This window comes from Loxodonta africana, chromosome 2, assembly GCF_030014295.1.
Source record: "Loxodonta africana isolate mLoxAfr1 chromosome 2, mLoxAfr1.hap2, whole genome shotgun sequence".
In the NCBI taxonomy this organism is placed as follows: Eukaryota; Metazoa; Chordata; class Mammalia; order Proboscidea; family Elephantidae; genus Loxodonta; species Loxodonta africana.
The window spans coordinates 85,132,659-85,144,948 of record NC_087343.1 but is presented as its reverse complement, the minus strand read 5'-3'; the positions used below and the strand labels follow the sequence as shown (position 1 = coordinate 85,144,948).

The 12,290-nt window shown below is 39.3% G+C and overlaps 1 protein-coding gene across 1 annotated transcript; it reads right to left on the bottom strand.

Moving 5' to 3' along the window:
• Positions 1 to 10,023: 10,023 nt before the first annotated feature.
• On the bottom strand, positions 10,024 to 11,981 carry SPZ1 (spermatogenic leucine zipper 1). The gene has a single exon (XM_010588301.3). The coding sequence runs from the start codon at positions 11,461 to 11,463 to the stop codon at positions 10,357 to 10,359; it is 1,107 nt and encodes a 368-aa protein (XP_010586603.1). The 5' UTR covers positions 11,464 to 11,981; the 3' UTR covers positions 10,024 to 10,356.
• Between the last annotated feature and the right edge of the window lie 309 nt (positions 11,982 to 12,290).

Genomic DNA, 12,290 nt, shown 5'->3' with positions numbered 1-12,290 from the left:
TAACTTTAAAGTCTATTTTGTCAGAAACAGACTCCTGCTCTTTCTTGATTGTTGTTTGCTTGATACTTTTTTTCCCATCCTTTGAGTTTTAGTTTGTTTGTGTCTCTAAGCCTAAGGTGTGTCTCTTGTAGGCAGCATATAGACAGATCGTGTTTTTTAATCCATTCTGCCACTCTCTGTATTTTTATTGGTGCATTTAGTCCATTTACATTTACTGTAATTATAGGTAGGTATGAGTTTACTGCTGTCATTTTTGTCTTTTTTTGTGTGTTATTGACAGTTTCTTTTTCGCACTTAATTTTTTGTGCTGAGTGGTTTGTCTTCATATGTTGTTTCTTCCTCTTCTTTGTTGTTGTTGATTTTGTTTCTGCTGAGTCTGTATTTTTTTCTTGTATTTTATTTTGTTGAGTAGGATAGTTAGTTTCCTTTGTGGTTACCTTAATATTTACCCTTATTTTTCTAAGTTTAAACCTAACTTTTAATTCTTTATATTGCCTTGTCTTCCTCTCCGTATAAAGATGTATGACTACATTTCTTAGTCCCTCTTTATTGTTTTCTTTAAATATTGGTTTATTTTTGTGATATCCCTGTCTGAGTTGACATCTGATTGCTCTGTCCAGTGTTCTAGTCTTGGATCGATACTGCAATATTATTAATTTTCTAACCAAAGAACTCCCTTTAGTATTTCTTGTAGTTTTGGTTTGGTTTTTACAAATTCCCTAATCTTCTGTTTTCTGGAAATTTCCTAATTTCACCTTCATATTTGAGAGACAGTTTTGCTGGATATATGATTCTTGGCTGGAAATTTTTTTCCTTCAATGCTTTATATAAATCATCCCATTGCCTTCTTGCCTGCATGGTTTCTGCCAAGTAGTCTGAGCTTATTCTTATTGTCTCTCCTTTGTAGGTGACTTTTTGTTTACCTGTAACTGCTCTTAAAATTCTCTCTTTAGCTTTGGTTTTTGCAAATTTTATTATAATATGTCTTGGTGACTTTCTTTTAACATCTACCTTATGTGGAGTTCAATGAGGATCTTGGATAGATATCTTTTCATCTTTCACAATATCAGGGAAGTTTTCTGCCAACAAATCTTCAACAATTCTATTGTATTTTCTATTATCCTTCACTGTTCTGGTACTCCAGTCACTCGTAGGTTATTTTTCTTGATAGAGTCCCACAGGATTCTTAAGATTTCTGCATTTTTTAAATTCTTTTTTTTTTTTAATTTTTTCTTCAAATATATTGGTGCCAAGTGCTTTATCTTCAAGCTCACCAATTCTGCCTTCCATTTGCTCAGTTGTGCTCCTCTGACTTTCTATTGAGTTGTCTACTTCTGTAATTTTACTGTTAATCTTCTGAATTTCTGATTGCTGTCTCTCTATAGATTCTTGGAGCTTATTAAATTTTTCATTATGTTTTTGTTTTAATTTCTTCAACTTCTTTATCTGTGTGTTCCTTGGCTTGTTTTGCATGTTGCCTGATCTCCTTTCTAATATCTTGAAGAGTTCTGTATATTAATCTTTTAAATTCTGCATCTGGTAATTCCAGGAAGCCACCTTCATCCAGAAGATCCCTTTATTCTTTGTATTGAGAACTTGTTGAAGCAGTCAAGGTCTGTTTCTTTATGCGACTGGATATTGACTGTTGTCTCCAAGCCTTCTATAAGTTATTGTATTAATTTATTTTATGTTTGCTTACTGTATCCTAGCTTCTTGCTTTGTTTTGTTTTGATATGCCCAAATGGGTTGCTCGAGTGAGCTAGCTTGATTATTTTCATCTTTGAAGCTCTGATGTCCTGTCACCAGATGGCTAGAGCTGTTATCAGGTATATCATTCTAGGAGTCCATTCAGGTTTCTCGTATGAATTCAGCTTAGATGTCCAGGTAGCTCATCAAGTGTGTGGTACAGGCTCTGTCCTACAGTCTTAGAGGGGCAGGGATTATTGGTGTAAGTACTGGTATCTGGTTGCAGCGGGGGTCACAATCTAAACAAGGCAGGGGGCTGAGAACCATCCCCCGAGTGTCTGTGAGGAAGGCACATCCCTGTTCCCTAGAGTGTACGAGTGGGCAGGTTTTATAGACAGACCATGGGCACCCAATGCTTTTGGTTGTAAGGACTGGGAGGTATCATTTTTCGTTGGACCCCTGTCGCGGGTGGCTGGGTGACCTGAGTGGAGCCACCAGTCCTTATGCCCCTGGTGTGGGTATGTGAGGACCCTGTTTAATAGGCAAAGCGGTGTCAAATATCAAAGATCAACCTCTCCACCGCACAGCTGAAATGGTTGGAGTCTGCCAACAAGGGCCTATTCTCCTGAAACAGGCCCACACAAGTCCATGCAGAGGGGAAAGGTGCTCAAAGTCCATGGACCATTTATGCCTGGACAGGAGCCACTTCTTTCCTGCAGTCCTCAGGTTAGTGGAGCTGGTAAATTATCTTTTCCCCCGATTGCATATTTATTCCTTCTCCAAGGACGGGAGAATGGCTCCGGATGTTCAACAGGCCCTATCTCAGGCCCAGGAAAATCAACAGCCTCTGAAGATGGCTTGGGGGCCAGGGGGGCAGTAAAATATATGCAAGTACTTAGCTTTTGCTGACAGCGCCATTCTTCTCTGGTTCCGGAGGTGTGAGTAGGCTTTGCAGCTGGCTGCTTCTCCCTGAGGAAACTGCAGCTGAATGCTACTACCAGACTGCTGCAGCTACTTCCGGGAATGGTGCCTGAGGGATCCTGGTGATTTGGGTCCAGCAACTCGTCTCCGCTTCTGAACTGTTTCTCTCTCCCCATGCTGCTCAGTCCATTTTCTACTTTGCCTTTGATGTTCAGGGCTCCTAGCTTGTCATAATTGTTTCACTTTTTTTTCGGCTCTTTGTTATAAGAGGGATCGCCAGAAGTGTCTGGCTATTCTGCCATCTTGGCCCTGTCTCTATTTTACTTCATAATTTTTTAATGTTATAAGATTACTTTGAATAGGGAATAAATTTTTGAAAATAGTTTTTGGCTCATGGAGTAATACATTTTAAAGAGCAAATGAGGTGCTTGTTCATACTGAAATATCAATTATTACCAAGAACTGTTTGTTTTTTTTGTTTTGTTTTGTTTTTTGTTAACTTTTATTGAGCTTCAAGTGAACGTTTACAAATCAAGTCAGACTGTCACATATAAGTTTATATACACCTTACTCCATACTCCCACTTGCTCTCCCCCTAATGAGTCAGCCCTTCCAGTCTCTCCTTTCATGACAATTTTGCCGCTTCCAACTCTCTCTATCCTCCCATCCCCCCTCCAGACAGGAGATGCCAACACAGTCTGAAGTGTCCACCTGATATAATTAGCTCACTCTTCATCAGCATCTCTCTCCTACCCACTGTCCAGTCCCTTTCATGTCTGATGAGTTGTCTTTGGGAATGGTTCCTGTCCTGGGCCAACAGAAGGTTTGGGGACCATCACAGCTGGGATTCCTCTAGTCTCAGTCAGACCATTAAGTGTGGTCTTTTTGTGAGAATTTGGGGTCTGCATCCCACTGATCTCCTGCTCCCTCAGGGGTTCTCTGTTGCGCTCCCTGTCAGGGCAGTCGTCGATTGTGGCTGGGCACCAACTAGTTCTTTTGGTCTCAGGATGATGTAAGTCTCTGGTTCACGTGGCCCTTTCTGTCTCTTGGGCTCTTAGTTATCGTGTGACCTTGGTGTTCTTCATTCTCCTTTGATCCAGGTGGGTTGAGACCAACTGATGCATCTTAGATGGCCGCTTGTTAGCATTTAAGACCCCAGATGCCACATTTCAAAGTGGGATGCAGAATGTTTTCATAATAGAATTATTTTGCCAATTGACTTAGAAGTCCCCTTAAACCATGGTCCCCAAACCCCCGCCCTTGCTCCGCTGACCTTTGAAGGATTCATTTTATCCCGGAAACTTCTTTGCTTTTGGTCCAGTCCAGTTGAGCTGACCTTCCATGTATTGAGTATTGTCCTTCCCTTCACCTAAAGCAGTTCTTATCTACTAATTAATCAGTAAAAAACCCTCTCCCACCCTCCCTCCCTCCCCGCCTCGTAACCACAAAAGTATGTGTTCTTCTCGAACTGTTTGTTTTTATTGTGTGGAACGCTATGGTTTGACAAAACTTTATAGAGATGTAACTATTTTGAGATTGAGAATCTCTGGCTCATTACTGTGAAGAATTTATTGGGAAAAATTTATTTGACAAAGAAGTTTGTATGGATTTTCCCTGCTTTCTCGGGGGATTATTCAAAAAACTATACTTTTAAAATTGCTATTGCCGAATTACAGTGTTGGCAAAGAATATTGAATAGACGGACTACCAGAAGAATGAACAATTCTGTCTTGGAAAAAGTACAACCAGAATGCTTATTAGAAGTGAGGACGGAGAGACTATGTCTCACAAACTTTTGACATGTTATCAGGAGGGATCAGTCCCTGGAGAAGGACATCATAGTTGGTAGAGTCTCCAGAGTATCAGTGAAAAAGAGTAAGACCCTCAATGAGATGGATTGACACTGGCTGCAATAACAGACTCAAGCATATCAATGATGGTGAGGATGGCATGGAACAGGGCAGTGTTTCATTCTGTTGTATATGGGGTCACTGTGAGTCAGAACTGACTCGACGGCACCTAACGAAAGCTTTGCTGTTGAACAGGAGTATACTGACAGAAAAGGACCAACGTGACCTCAAAAACCATCCAAAAACAAAATTTTTTGTTTTAAATTTGACTCTCAGGTATGAAAAAATACAGTGTTAAAAAACATTGAACTAATTTTTGGTCAATACTGACTCTTGTTCCAGATTTTCACTGATGTGCTGTGTGGTCATCCTTGGCTTTCATTTCACTGTCAAATGTATGAGGCCTACAGGTCCTTCCAGATATAAATGCCATGATACTTTCCATGGGTTGAATTGGGTCCCCCCAAAATATGTGTCAATTTTGTTAGGCCGTGATTCCTGGTATTGTGTCATTATCCTGCATTTTGTGATTGTAATTTTATGTCAAAGAGGATTAGGGTGGGATTTTAACACCCTTACTAAAGTCACATCCCTGATCCAATGTCAAGGGAGTTTCCCTGGAGTGTGGCCTGCACCACCTTTTATCTTTAAGAGGTGAAAGGAAAGGGAAACAAACAGAGAGTGGGGACCTCATGCCACCAAGAAAGAAGCACCCGGAGCAGAGTATGTCCTTTGGACCTGGGGTTCCTGCTCAGAGAAGCTCCTAGTCCAGGGGAGTATTGACGAGAAAGGTTTTCCTCCAGAGCAGACAGAGAGAGAAATCCTTCCCCTGGACCTGAAGCCCTGAATTTGGACTATGAATTGGAACTGATTCATTGACACCTAACATAACACATAACAAGCCTGCTAGATTGTAAAAAATAAATTCCTCTTCATTAAAGCCATTCACTTGTGATATTTCCATTATAGCAGCACTAGATGACTAAGACTACACTACTCCAAATAAATTTTCCATTAATTGAAGGAATACAGTGGATTATTATTCACTAGAGCTGATGTGAAACATCTTCAAAAATGCCTTGCTTGTACAGATTCTTATTTATAGGATTTGGGATTAGATAATATAAATGTGCTAAATCTAGAGGGTCTGATGCAGCAGAGTTTGCCTGATATATGTGAAGCTTAATTAAAAAAACGATAGTTTTTTTAGCAACAATTTTTTTCTTGATAATTTCAACAATGTATCTATCTGGTGAAGTGTAGAACTGAATTGTAAAATACTCTATTAATCAAGATGTTTGGAAAATCGAAGAATGTGAATGATCATTTCCACTCATGGGAAAGGCGCATGGAAAGAAATGTGATTTTTTTCAATACTCCCAATAGTGTTTAATTGCAGAAATCTCTTCTTTCTAAACTATACTGCTAGATTATTTATAAAGTGATATACATTTAAAACACATTTGAGTCACAGGAAAGAATTTTGGCTTATGGAGGAGGAAGCAGTATTTTCAGTATTTCCAATGTATGAAAATTTCTTCTGCATTATGCTATACTCATATAAAAATATATATATAAGCCTCATAAGAGAATATGTGATGGAAATCGTGATTGTCTTTGTTAGATTTTTTTAATATTTATCTTTATTAATTTTGTCCTGAATGTACACATGAGGTTTTTGGATCAGAGACAGATTATTATTACTTATATAAAAACAATCGTGCTTACTCCCCTTGCTTCAATTCTTTCTTACTCTTGGGGAGATGTGAAGAGAACCAGATGTTCCCCTACATTTTATGGGGTCTCATGAGTCAGAATTGACTCCAGGGCAACTGGTGGTGGTGATAGTGGTGCTGAGATGATGGTGGGGAATACTGAGAAAATGTGGGAGTTTATGTAGAAGGAAGAGATAGCTGACCCCTTGCCTTCTAAAAGAAGGGGGAAAAGCCTCTGCTTCTTGAAGACAAGGTGGAAAGGATCATGAGTTCTCACTCTAACCCTTTCAGAGTGTACAGTAAATAAATCTTTACAGGGGCTCCAGCCTTACAACCTGGTGATGCATCCCAAGTCCCAGGCCTTACCTCATCCCCCTTGAAGTATAAACACATACCTCTGAAGTTAGGTAACCCTCTCAAGTGCTGTCTGTACAGTTGTAAATTACCTTCTGCAGCTTGCTTTTAGTCCATATCCCACATTTCTGTAAAAATTTCCAGAAAGACTTAACTGTGTAAAAGCACAAGAATATTTTCTCTATACCCCACTGTCTTCCAAAATTCTTCCTTTTGCCTGAGCACATGATTACCCAGCTAAAGACCATGTTTCCCCAAGTCTCTTCCAGATAGGTGTGGCCATGTGACTGACTTCTTGCCAATGGAAAATTTCACTTCTGGGTATGGTGTGACATACAATCAAATGTTGGAACTATGAAATACCTCGAGTTAGTTTGTACAGTGTGTGGCATATGTCACATATTGCTGTGTTTCCTCAAAAATTTAAACTATCTCTCAGTTCCCTGTGAGTTTGCTGTGGCTCTCAGTTTAGGAACTGGTGAGTTAGCCATTTAACATTTGACAGTTAATCTGGCACTGACAGAATTTGTTCCGGTAATACACATGAACAGGCTAAAACACAAAAAAAGGGTTTGGCTCAGCAATGTTGTAGTTTCTCATTTCACTTGTTCATTTAGTAACTCCTTTGTGGAATTCCTGCTTGTGAATGGAAGAGGACAAAGTTTGAGGCTGTTGTAGGGGAAAAAACGTCACAAAGTTTAGTAAAGCAAAAAGAAAGTTTTATGTGGCACATATTCAAAAAGACAGAAGTTGAGAAGCGGACAAGCATGCTGCCAGAGCTAATATCTGCCCGAGTCCAGAGAATATTACAGAATAGACAGAAGTGGGAAAAGAGACAAGCATGCTGACACAGCCATGTCTGCCTGAGTCCAAGGAAGGTTAGAGGGTCATCAGTATATATTAACATTACAAATGGACAAAACCATTGAAAGCTTCATCTTTTCACAAATTGGCCAGAAACTGTGATCTTACATTTTGAAATGTCTTTCTTAATCATCATTGGTACAGGTCTCAGTAACGATGGTCAGGAGAGTCTTCGTTGGTCCAACAAATTTCTTTTCACTAAATGCTAATAGAAAAAGATAAGAATGGAAAGTCTTTTGTGTTCTGACTTATGTGAAAAGTTCCTTGAAAGACATCTTCCAAGTTTATTTTATCTATTGTCTTTATACCTCAGGACCCAGTTGAAGTGTCACCTGGGAGTCCTTGTGAGCTCAGCTCTAGCTGGGTCAGATTCTCTATCCTCAAGGATAGGGAATAATGACTCCAGTATTATTTCCTAAATCAAGGCTAAAGCCCATCACTCATTTTCTTCAATGTAAACAAAATGAGGATGTAACCAAAATGTGACAAAACGGGCTCCCCCCACCCCACAGATGGTGATACATTCTCTTAGCTTTCCTCCATCTAACAATGTCTTGATTTCATCTTCATTCCTGAAGGATATTTTTGCTGGATAAATCCTTCCCCGAGGGCCTCTGCTGCCCAGTAGACCCCTCATTCACTAGTTGAGGAGCAAGGGAGAAATGTTAGGAAAAGTAGAAGCAGGGGGTGAGGAAGTTTTTGAGAGGAGAAAAACTATTTGTTTAGGGGTGCTTTGTCAACAATTTTCTTTTTTTATTCTACTACTTCTTACACTTCAGTGGATAATAGAAAAAAGAAACACACATTTAGTAGAAAGCGGGCTTTAAAGGGGACAATTAAAACTTCATATTCATTGTAACACTATTCAGAATAGCCAAAAGATGGAAACAACCTAAGTGCCCACCAACAGATGAATGGGTAAACAGAATCTGGTACACACTCACAATGAAATACTACACAGCCATAAAGAAGATGAGTTCCCAAAACATCTTGGAACACGGATGAACCTAGAGGACATTATGCTGAGCGAAATAAGTCAATCACAAAATGACAAATATTGTATGATCTCACTTTTATAAAATGACAAGAACAGCTATACTGTATTATTATGCAAATAATGCTCACCTTCTACATTTGTCAACAGCTCCCTCCCCCGAAGTACTTTAGTAAGTGCTGCTGTGCCAATTTTTTTTACATGTTGCTGTAAAAACAAAACAAAATTTGGAAATCCTGATGGTGGAGTGATTAAGAGCAATGAGTGTGAACCAAAAAGTCGGCAGTTCGAATCCACCAGGTGCTCCTTGGAAACCCTATCGGGCAGTTCTACTCTGTCCTATAGGGTTGCTATGAGTCAGAATTGACTCGACAGCAATGGGTAGGGGTAAAAAAAAATAGCACAGCATGCTTAAGAAAATAACCCACGCAGGAGGGAGCAGTTGACAAATACAGAGGTGCGCATTATCCATTATTTGCATAAAAATACGGTATATACAGAAAACAATGTTCATTGGTGGTTACCAGGGGTGGAGGGTAGACAGTAGTTGCTTTTTATTTGCCGTAATTGGAAAGGTAGCACCGAAAGTGGGAGAAGTGTGCACAGCTTCATCAAGGTAACTGATACCACTAGGTTATCAAACAAACAAAAAAAGATATCTTGGTAAATGCTATGTTATGTATAATTCTGCAACAACAACAACCAAAATACATGTATATGTATATTTACATACGCATATATATGCATCAGTCACAGAAACTGATACTTTTTAGACATAACCAATCTCCTCATGGGATTAGTTTTCCTGGTTTGGAGATTTAGGGTCTTAATCTCATGGGACAACTCAATCCATTGGCGTAATATACTTCTTAAAGTTTAAGTTCTACATCCTAGTCTGGTGAGTAATGCCTGGGGTCTTAAAAGCTTTTCTCAAGCAGCCATCTAAGATAAAACTATTCGTCTCTACTCATCTGGATGAAAAGAGATAGAAGGAAACCCGAGATTCAGAGAAGGAACCAGTCTACAGGACTGTCTACATGAGCCATGGCCTCTGGTTCCAGCCCTGAGACCAGAACTAGATGGTACCTGGCTACCACTACAATAAATGGGTCCTGATAGAAAGGGAGAAAAGTGTGGAGCAGAACATCAAATTCTCAAAAAATCCGGACTTACTGGACCCATTGAGACAGGAGGAATCCTCGAGACTGTTACCCTGAGATATTCTTTAAACCTGGAGCTGAAACTATTCCCTCAAGTCACCTATTAGTTAAATAGCAGGTTAACTCATAAAGTAAGGAATATCACCCTTTTAAAGTACTGCATTCTTTTTAAAAAATAATCTATATGAGAACAAATGGTTAATACTCTAAAGCATAGATGAGAAGGTTGAGGGGCTGGGAAACTAGGCTAATGGGAATGGAACAACTAGAGAGAAAATGAGAATGTTGATACAATGTGAAGAATGTAACCAATGTCACTGAACAGTATGTGTAGAAATTGTTGAATGGGAACCTGGTTTGCTGTGTACACTTTCACCAAAAATACCAAAAATATTATCAAAACAAACAAAAAAACAACCTTATACTTTCTTTTTCCAAAACTTTCCCTTCAGGTAATGATTAATAAAGAATAAATAATTTCTTTGGCTCATCCCGATTTTTATTTAAATCTTTACTTAATTTGACCTGATAAATTCTAATCCTGATTAAAGCATTATAAGATCTCTATTAACTATAAAAGCCAAGCAGATTGTAAAGGTGGCAAATTATGAACTTAATGTTGGCACTAATGATCATTAAAGACCAAACTTACATAATTACTGAAGTAATGAATAGTGTGTTAGTCTTCCTGTTCTATAATTCTTTCTTGGTTAATCCAAGAAATCTAACCTAGGTTTGATGATTGCTCGTGCCTGGAGTTGGATGTATACAACTTTTTGAAGAATTGCCTCTTCTTTTACTTTTGGTATTTTCTATCTTGGTCTGCTGGCTGACCTCTTTTTTCCCACAAGGCCTCTTCTAGCAATACGAGAATTGAACCAGTTATTGTGAGCTTTCTTATTACGACAAACATCCAGCCTTATATAAAAGTTGTCTCTTTTCTGAAGTGTACCCTCCATTTGTTTCATTCTCTGCTTATGAGTTCCTACTTTTTCTGCTTCTGATGGCTTCTTGTCTTTCTTGCCCTGTTCGTTGTCTGTCTGAGCTCTCTCTTTCTCATAATGGAGTTGGTTGAGAATCCCTACTCTCTGTTGTAAGATTTGGCACTCATTCTCCAATAAAGCTGCAGTCAAATGCAATGAGTAAGTGTCATGTTGCAATTTCCTCACTTGTTCCTCCATCTCATAATTAGCTGACATCTTGTTATTTGGTTGGATTTGGAAATGGACTCCATTATTTTCAAGAAGTTCTCTTATGTCATGCTGAGATTTCTGATACGATTTTATTAGTCCACTGAGCTCAGTATGTTGTTTGCTCCAGTGTTCTGCTTTCTGTAGTAACTGCTCCATGTTGTTCCTAAGTTTGATATTTTCTTCTTGATCATGAAGTAATCCATATTTTGCTTTCTCTTTACTTGGTTGAGTTTCATTAAGGGCTCTTTTTTCTTCTGAATGATTTACCAGATCCCTTGCAAAATGTACCGTGTCCTCGGAGTTTTGGTTTTCCAATATCTTTTCCTGTTTCTTTGCACTCTGGAATTTCTCTGGGTCTAAACTAGTAAGCAGATTTTTAAATAGTGTTTTATTTATTTGGTCAAGTTTTCTGATTTTTTCTTTAAGTTCTGAGGCATCATCAGAAACAGTGGTGTCCTCAAAAGATACTTTTGCATCTGTGGTCTTTTCAAAACCCGTAATATTTTTAAGGATACCTTCAATTTTGTTTAAGACCTTTTCAAACTTCTGTGCAGTCAGTTGTTCAGAAATTTGATTGCTATTCTTCTTTAGAGAAAGGAGAGAACTCCAGAAGAAAAGGGATATTGATCCAATTTCAAATAAGGCGATGATCATCCTAGGGTCCCAAGACTCTTGATGAAGATCAGGAGGAAGCCTAAAGGTTTCAGGCAGGGTGGGTGCTTCCATCTCAGCTGAATCAGCAGGGCTGGCAATCAGGGCAAGAGGAAAGCAGAAAACCTTAAGAGATCCCAGGAAGGGAAGGTGTAGGTCCCCTGTGGAAGTGTGTAGAGAATGTGGAACCAAGCAGAAGCTAGAGACCAGAGTGAAGACTGGGAACTGGCGAGATGATATTTAGGTGGAAGATGACATCTCAGACAGCCTGGGGTGAAGGAGGGTGGGAAAGAGGACCAGGAGCTGTGGCTCCATCTCCTCCACCAGCCTTCTGGTGTTTAATCTCTGGCCCTAGCAACCAGGTCTTTATTCTGTCACAGCATCATCATAGCCTATCCCAGCTTCTGTCTCCCATGTCACAATGGAAGCCTCTTAAACTCCTGCCCAGTGACTCATGCATCAAAATCAACCTTGAGCTACCTCTACCTCCCATGCCAGAAGGACCTCTATGATAGTCCTTCCTCACCTTATTTTTCTAGGTTTCTACTCATCTCATTCCACCTGTTTTCAGTGACTCCCCTATCTCACCCCCACTACCCACAATTCCAAACTCCACCGTGGCACCTGTTTTTCTGCCACCTAAGTGCATAGCCCAAGCAACCCGGAGACCTTGTTGCTCCCATTCTAGGAGAGATGCTACTGTAAAAGAAAGTTATCCAAACAATACAGAATTAAAAATTACAGCATTTGTTTGTAATTTTAGGGGGAATAACTCCATTACAATACACTGTAATGCAATAGGAAGAGACTATCCAAATGATTCTTTAACAACATAATTAAAAATTAGGACTTCTCTTGGCTTTGAATACAGGTATCCTTTAAGACAGGCTGAGTAAGCTTAC

Excerpts from the sequence above, each read along its gene's own strand:
- SPZ1 (XM_010588301.3), bottom strand. The coding sequence starts at position 11,463 with ATGGAAGCACCCACCCTGCCTGAAACCTTTAGGCTTCCTCCTGATCTT.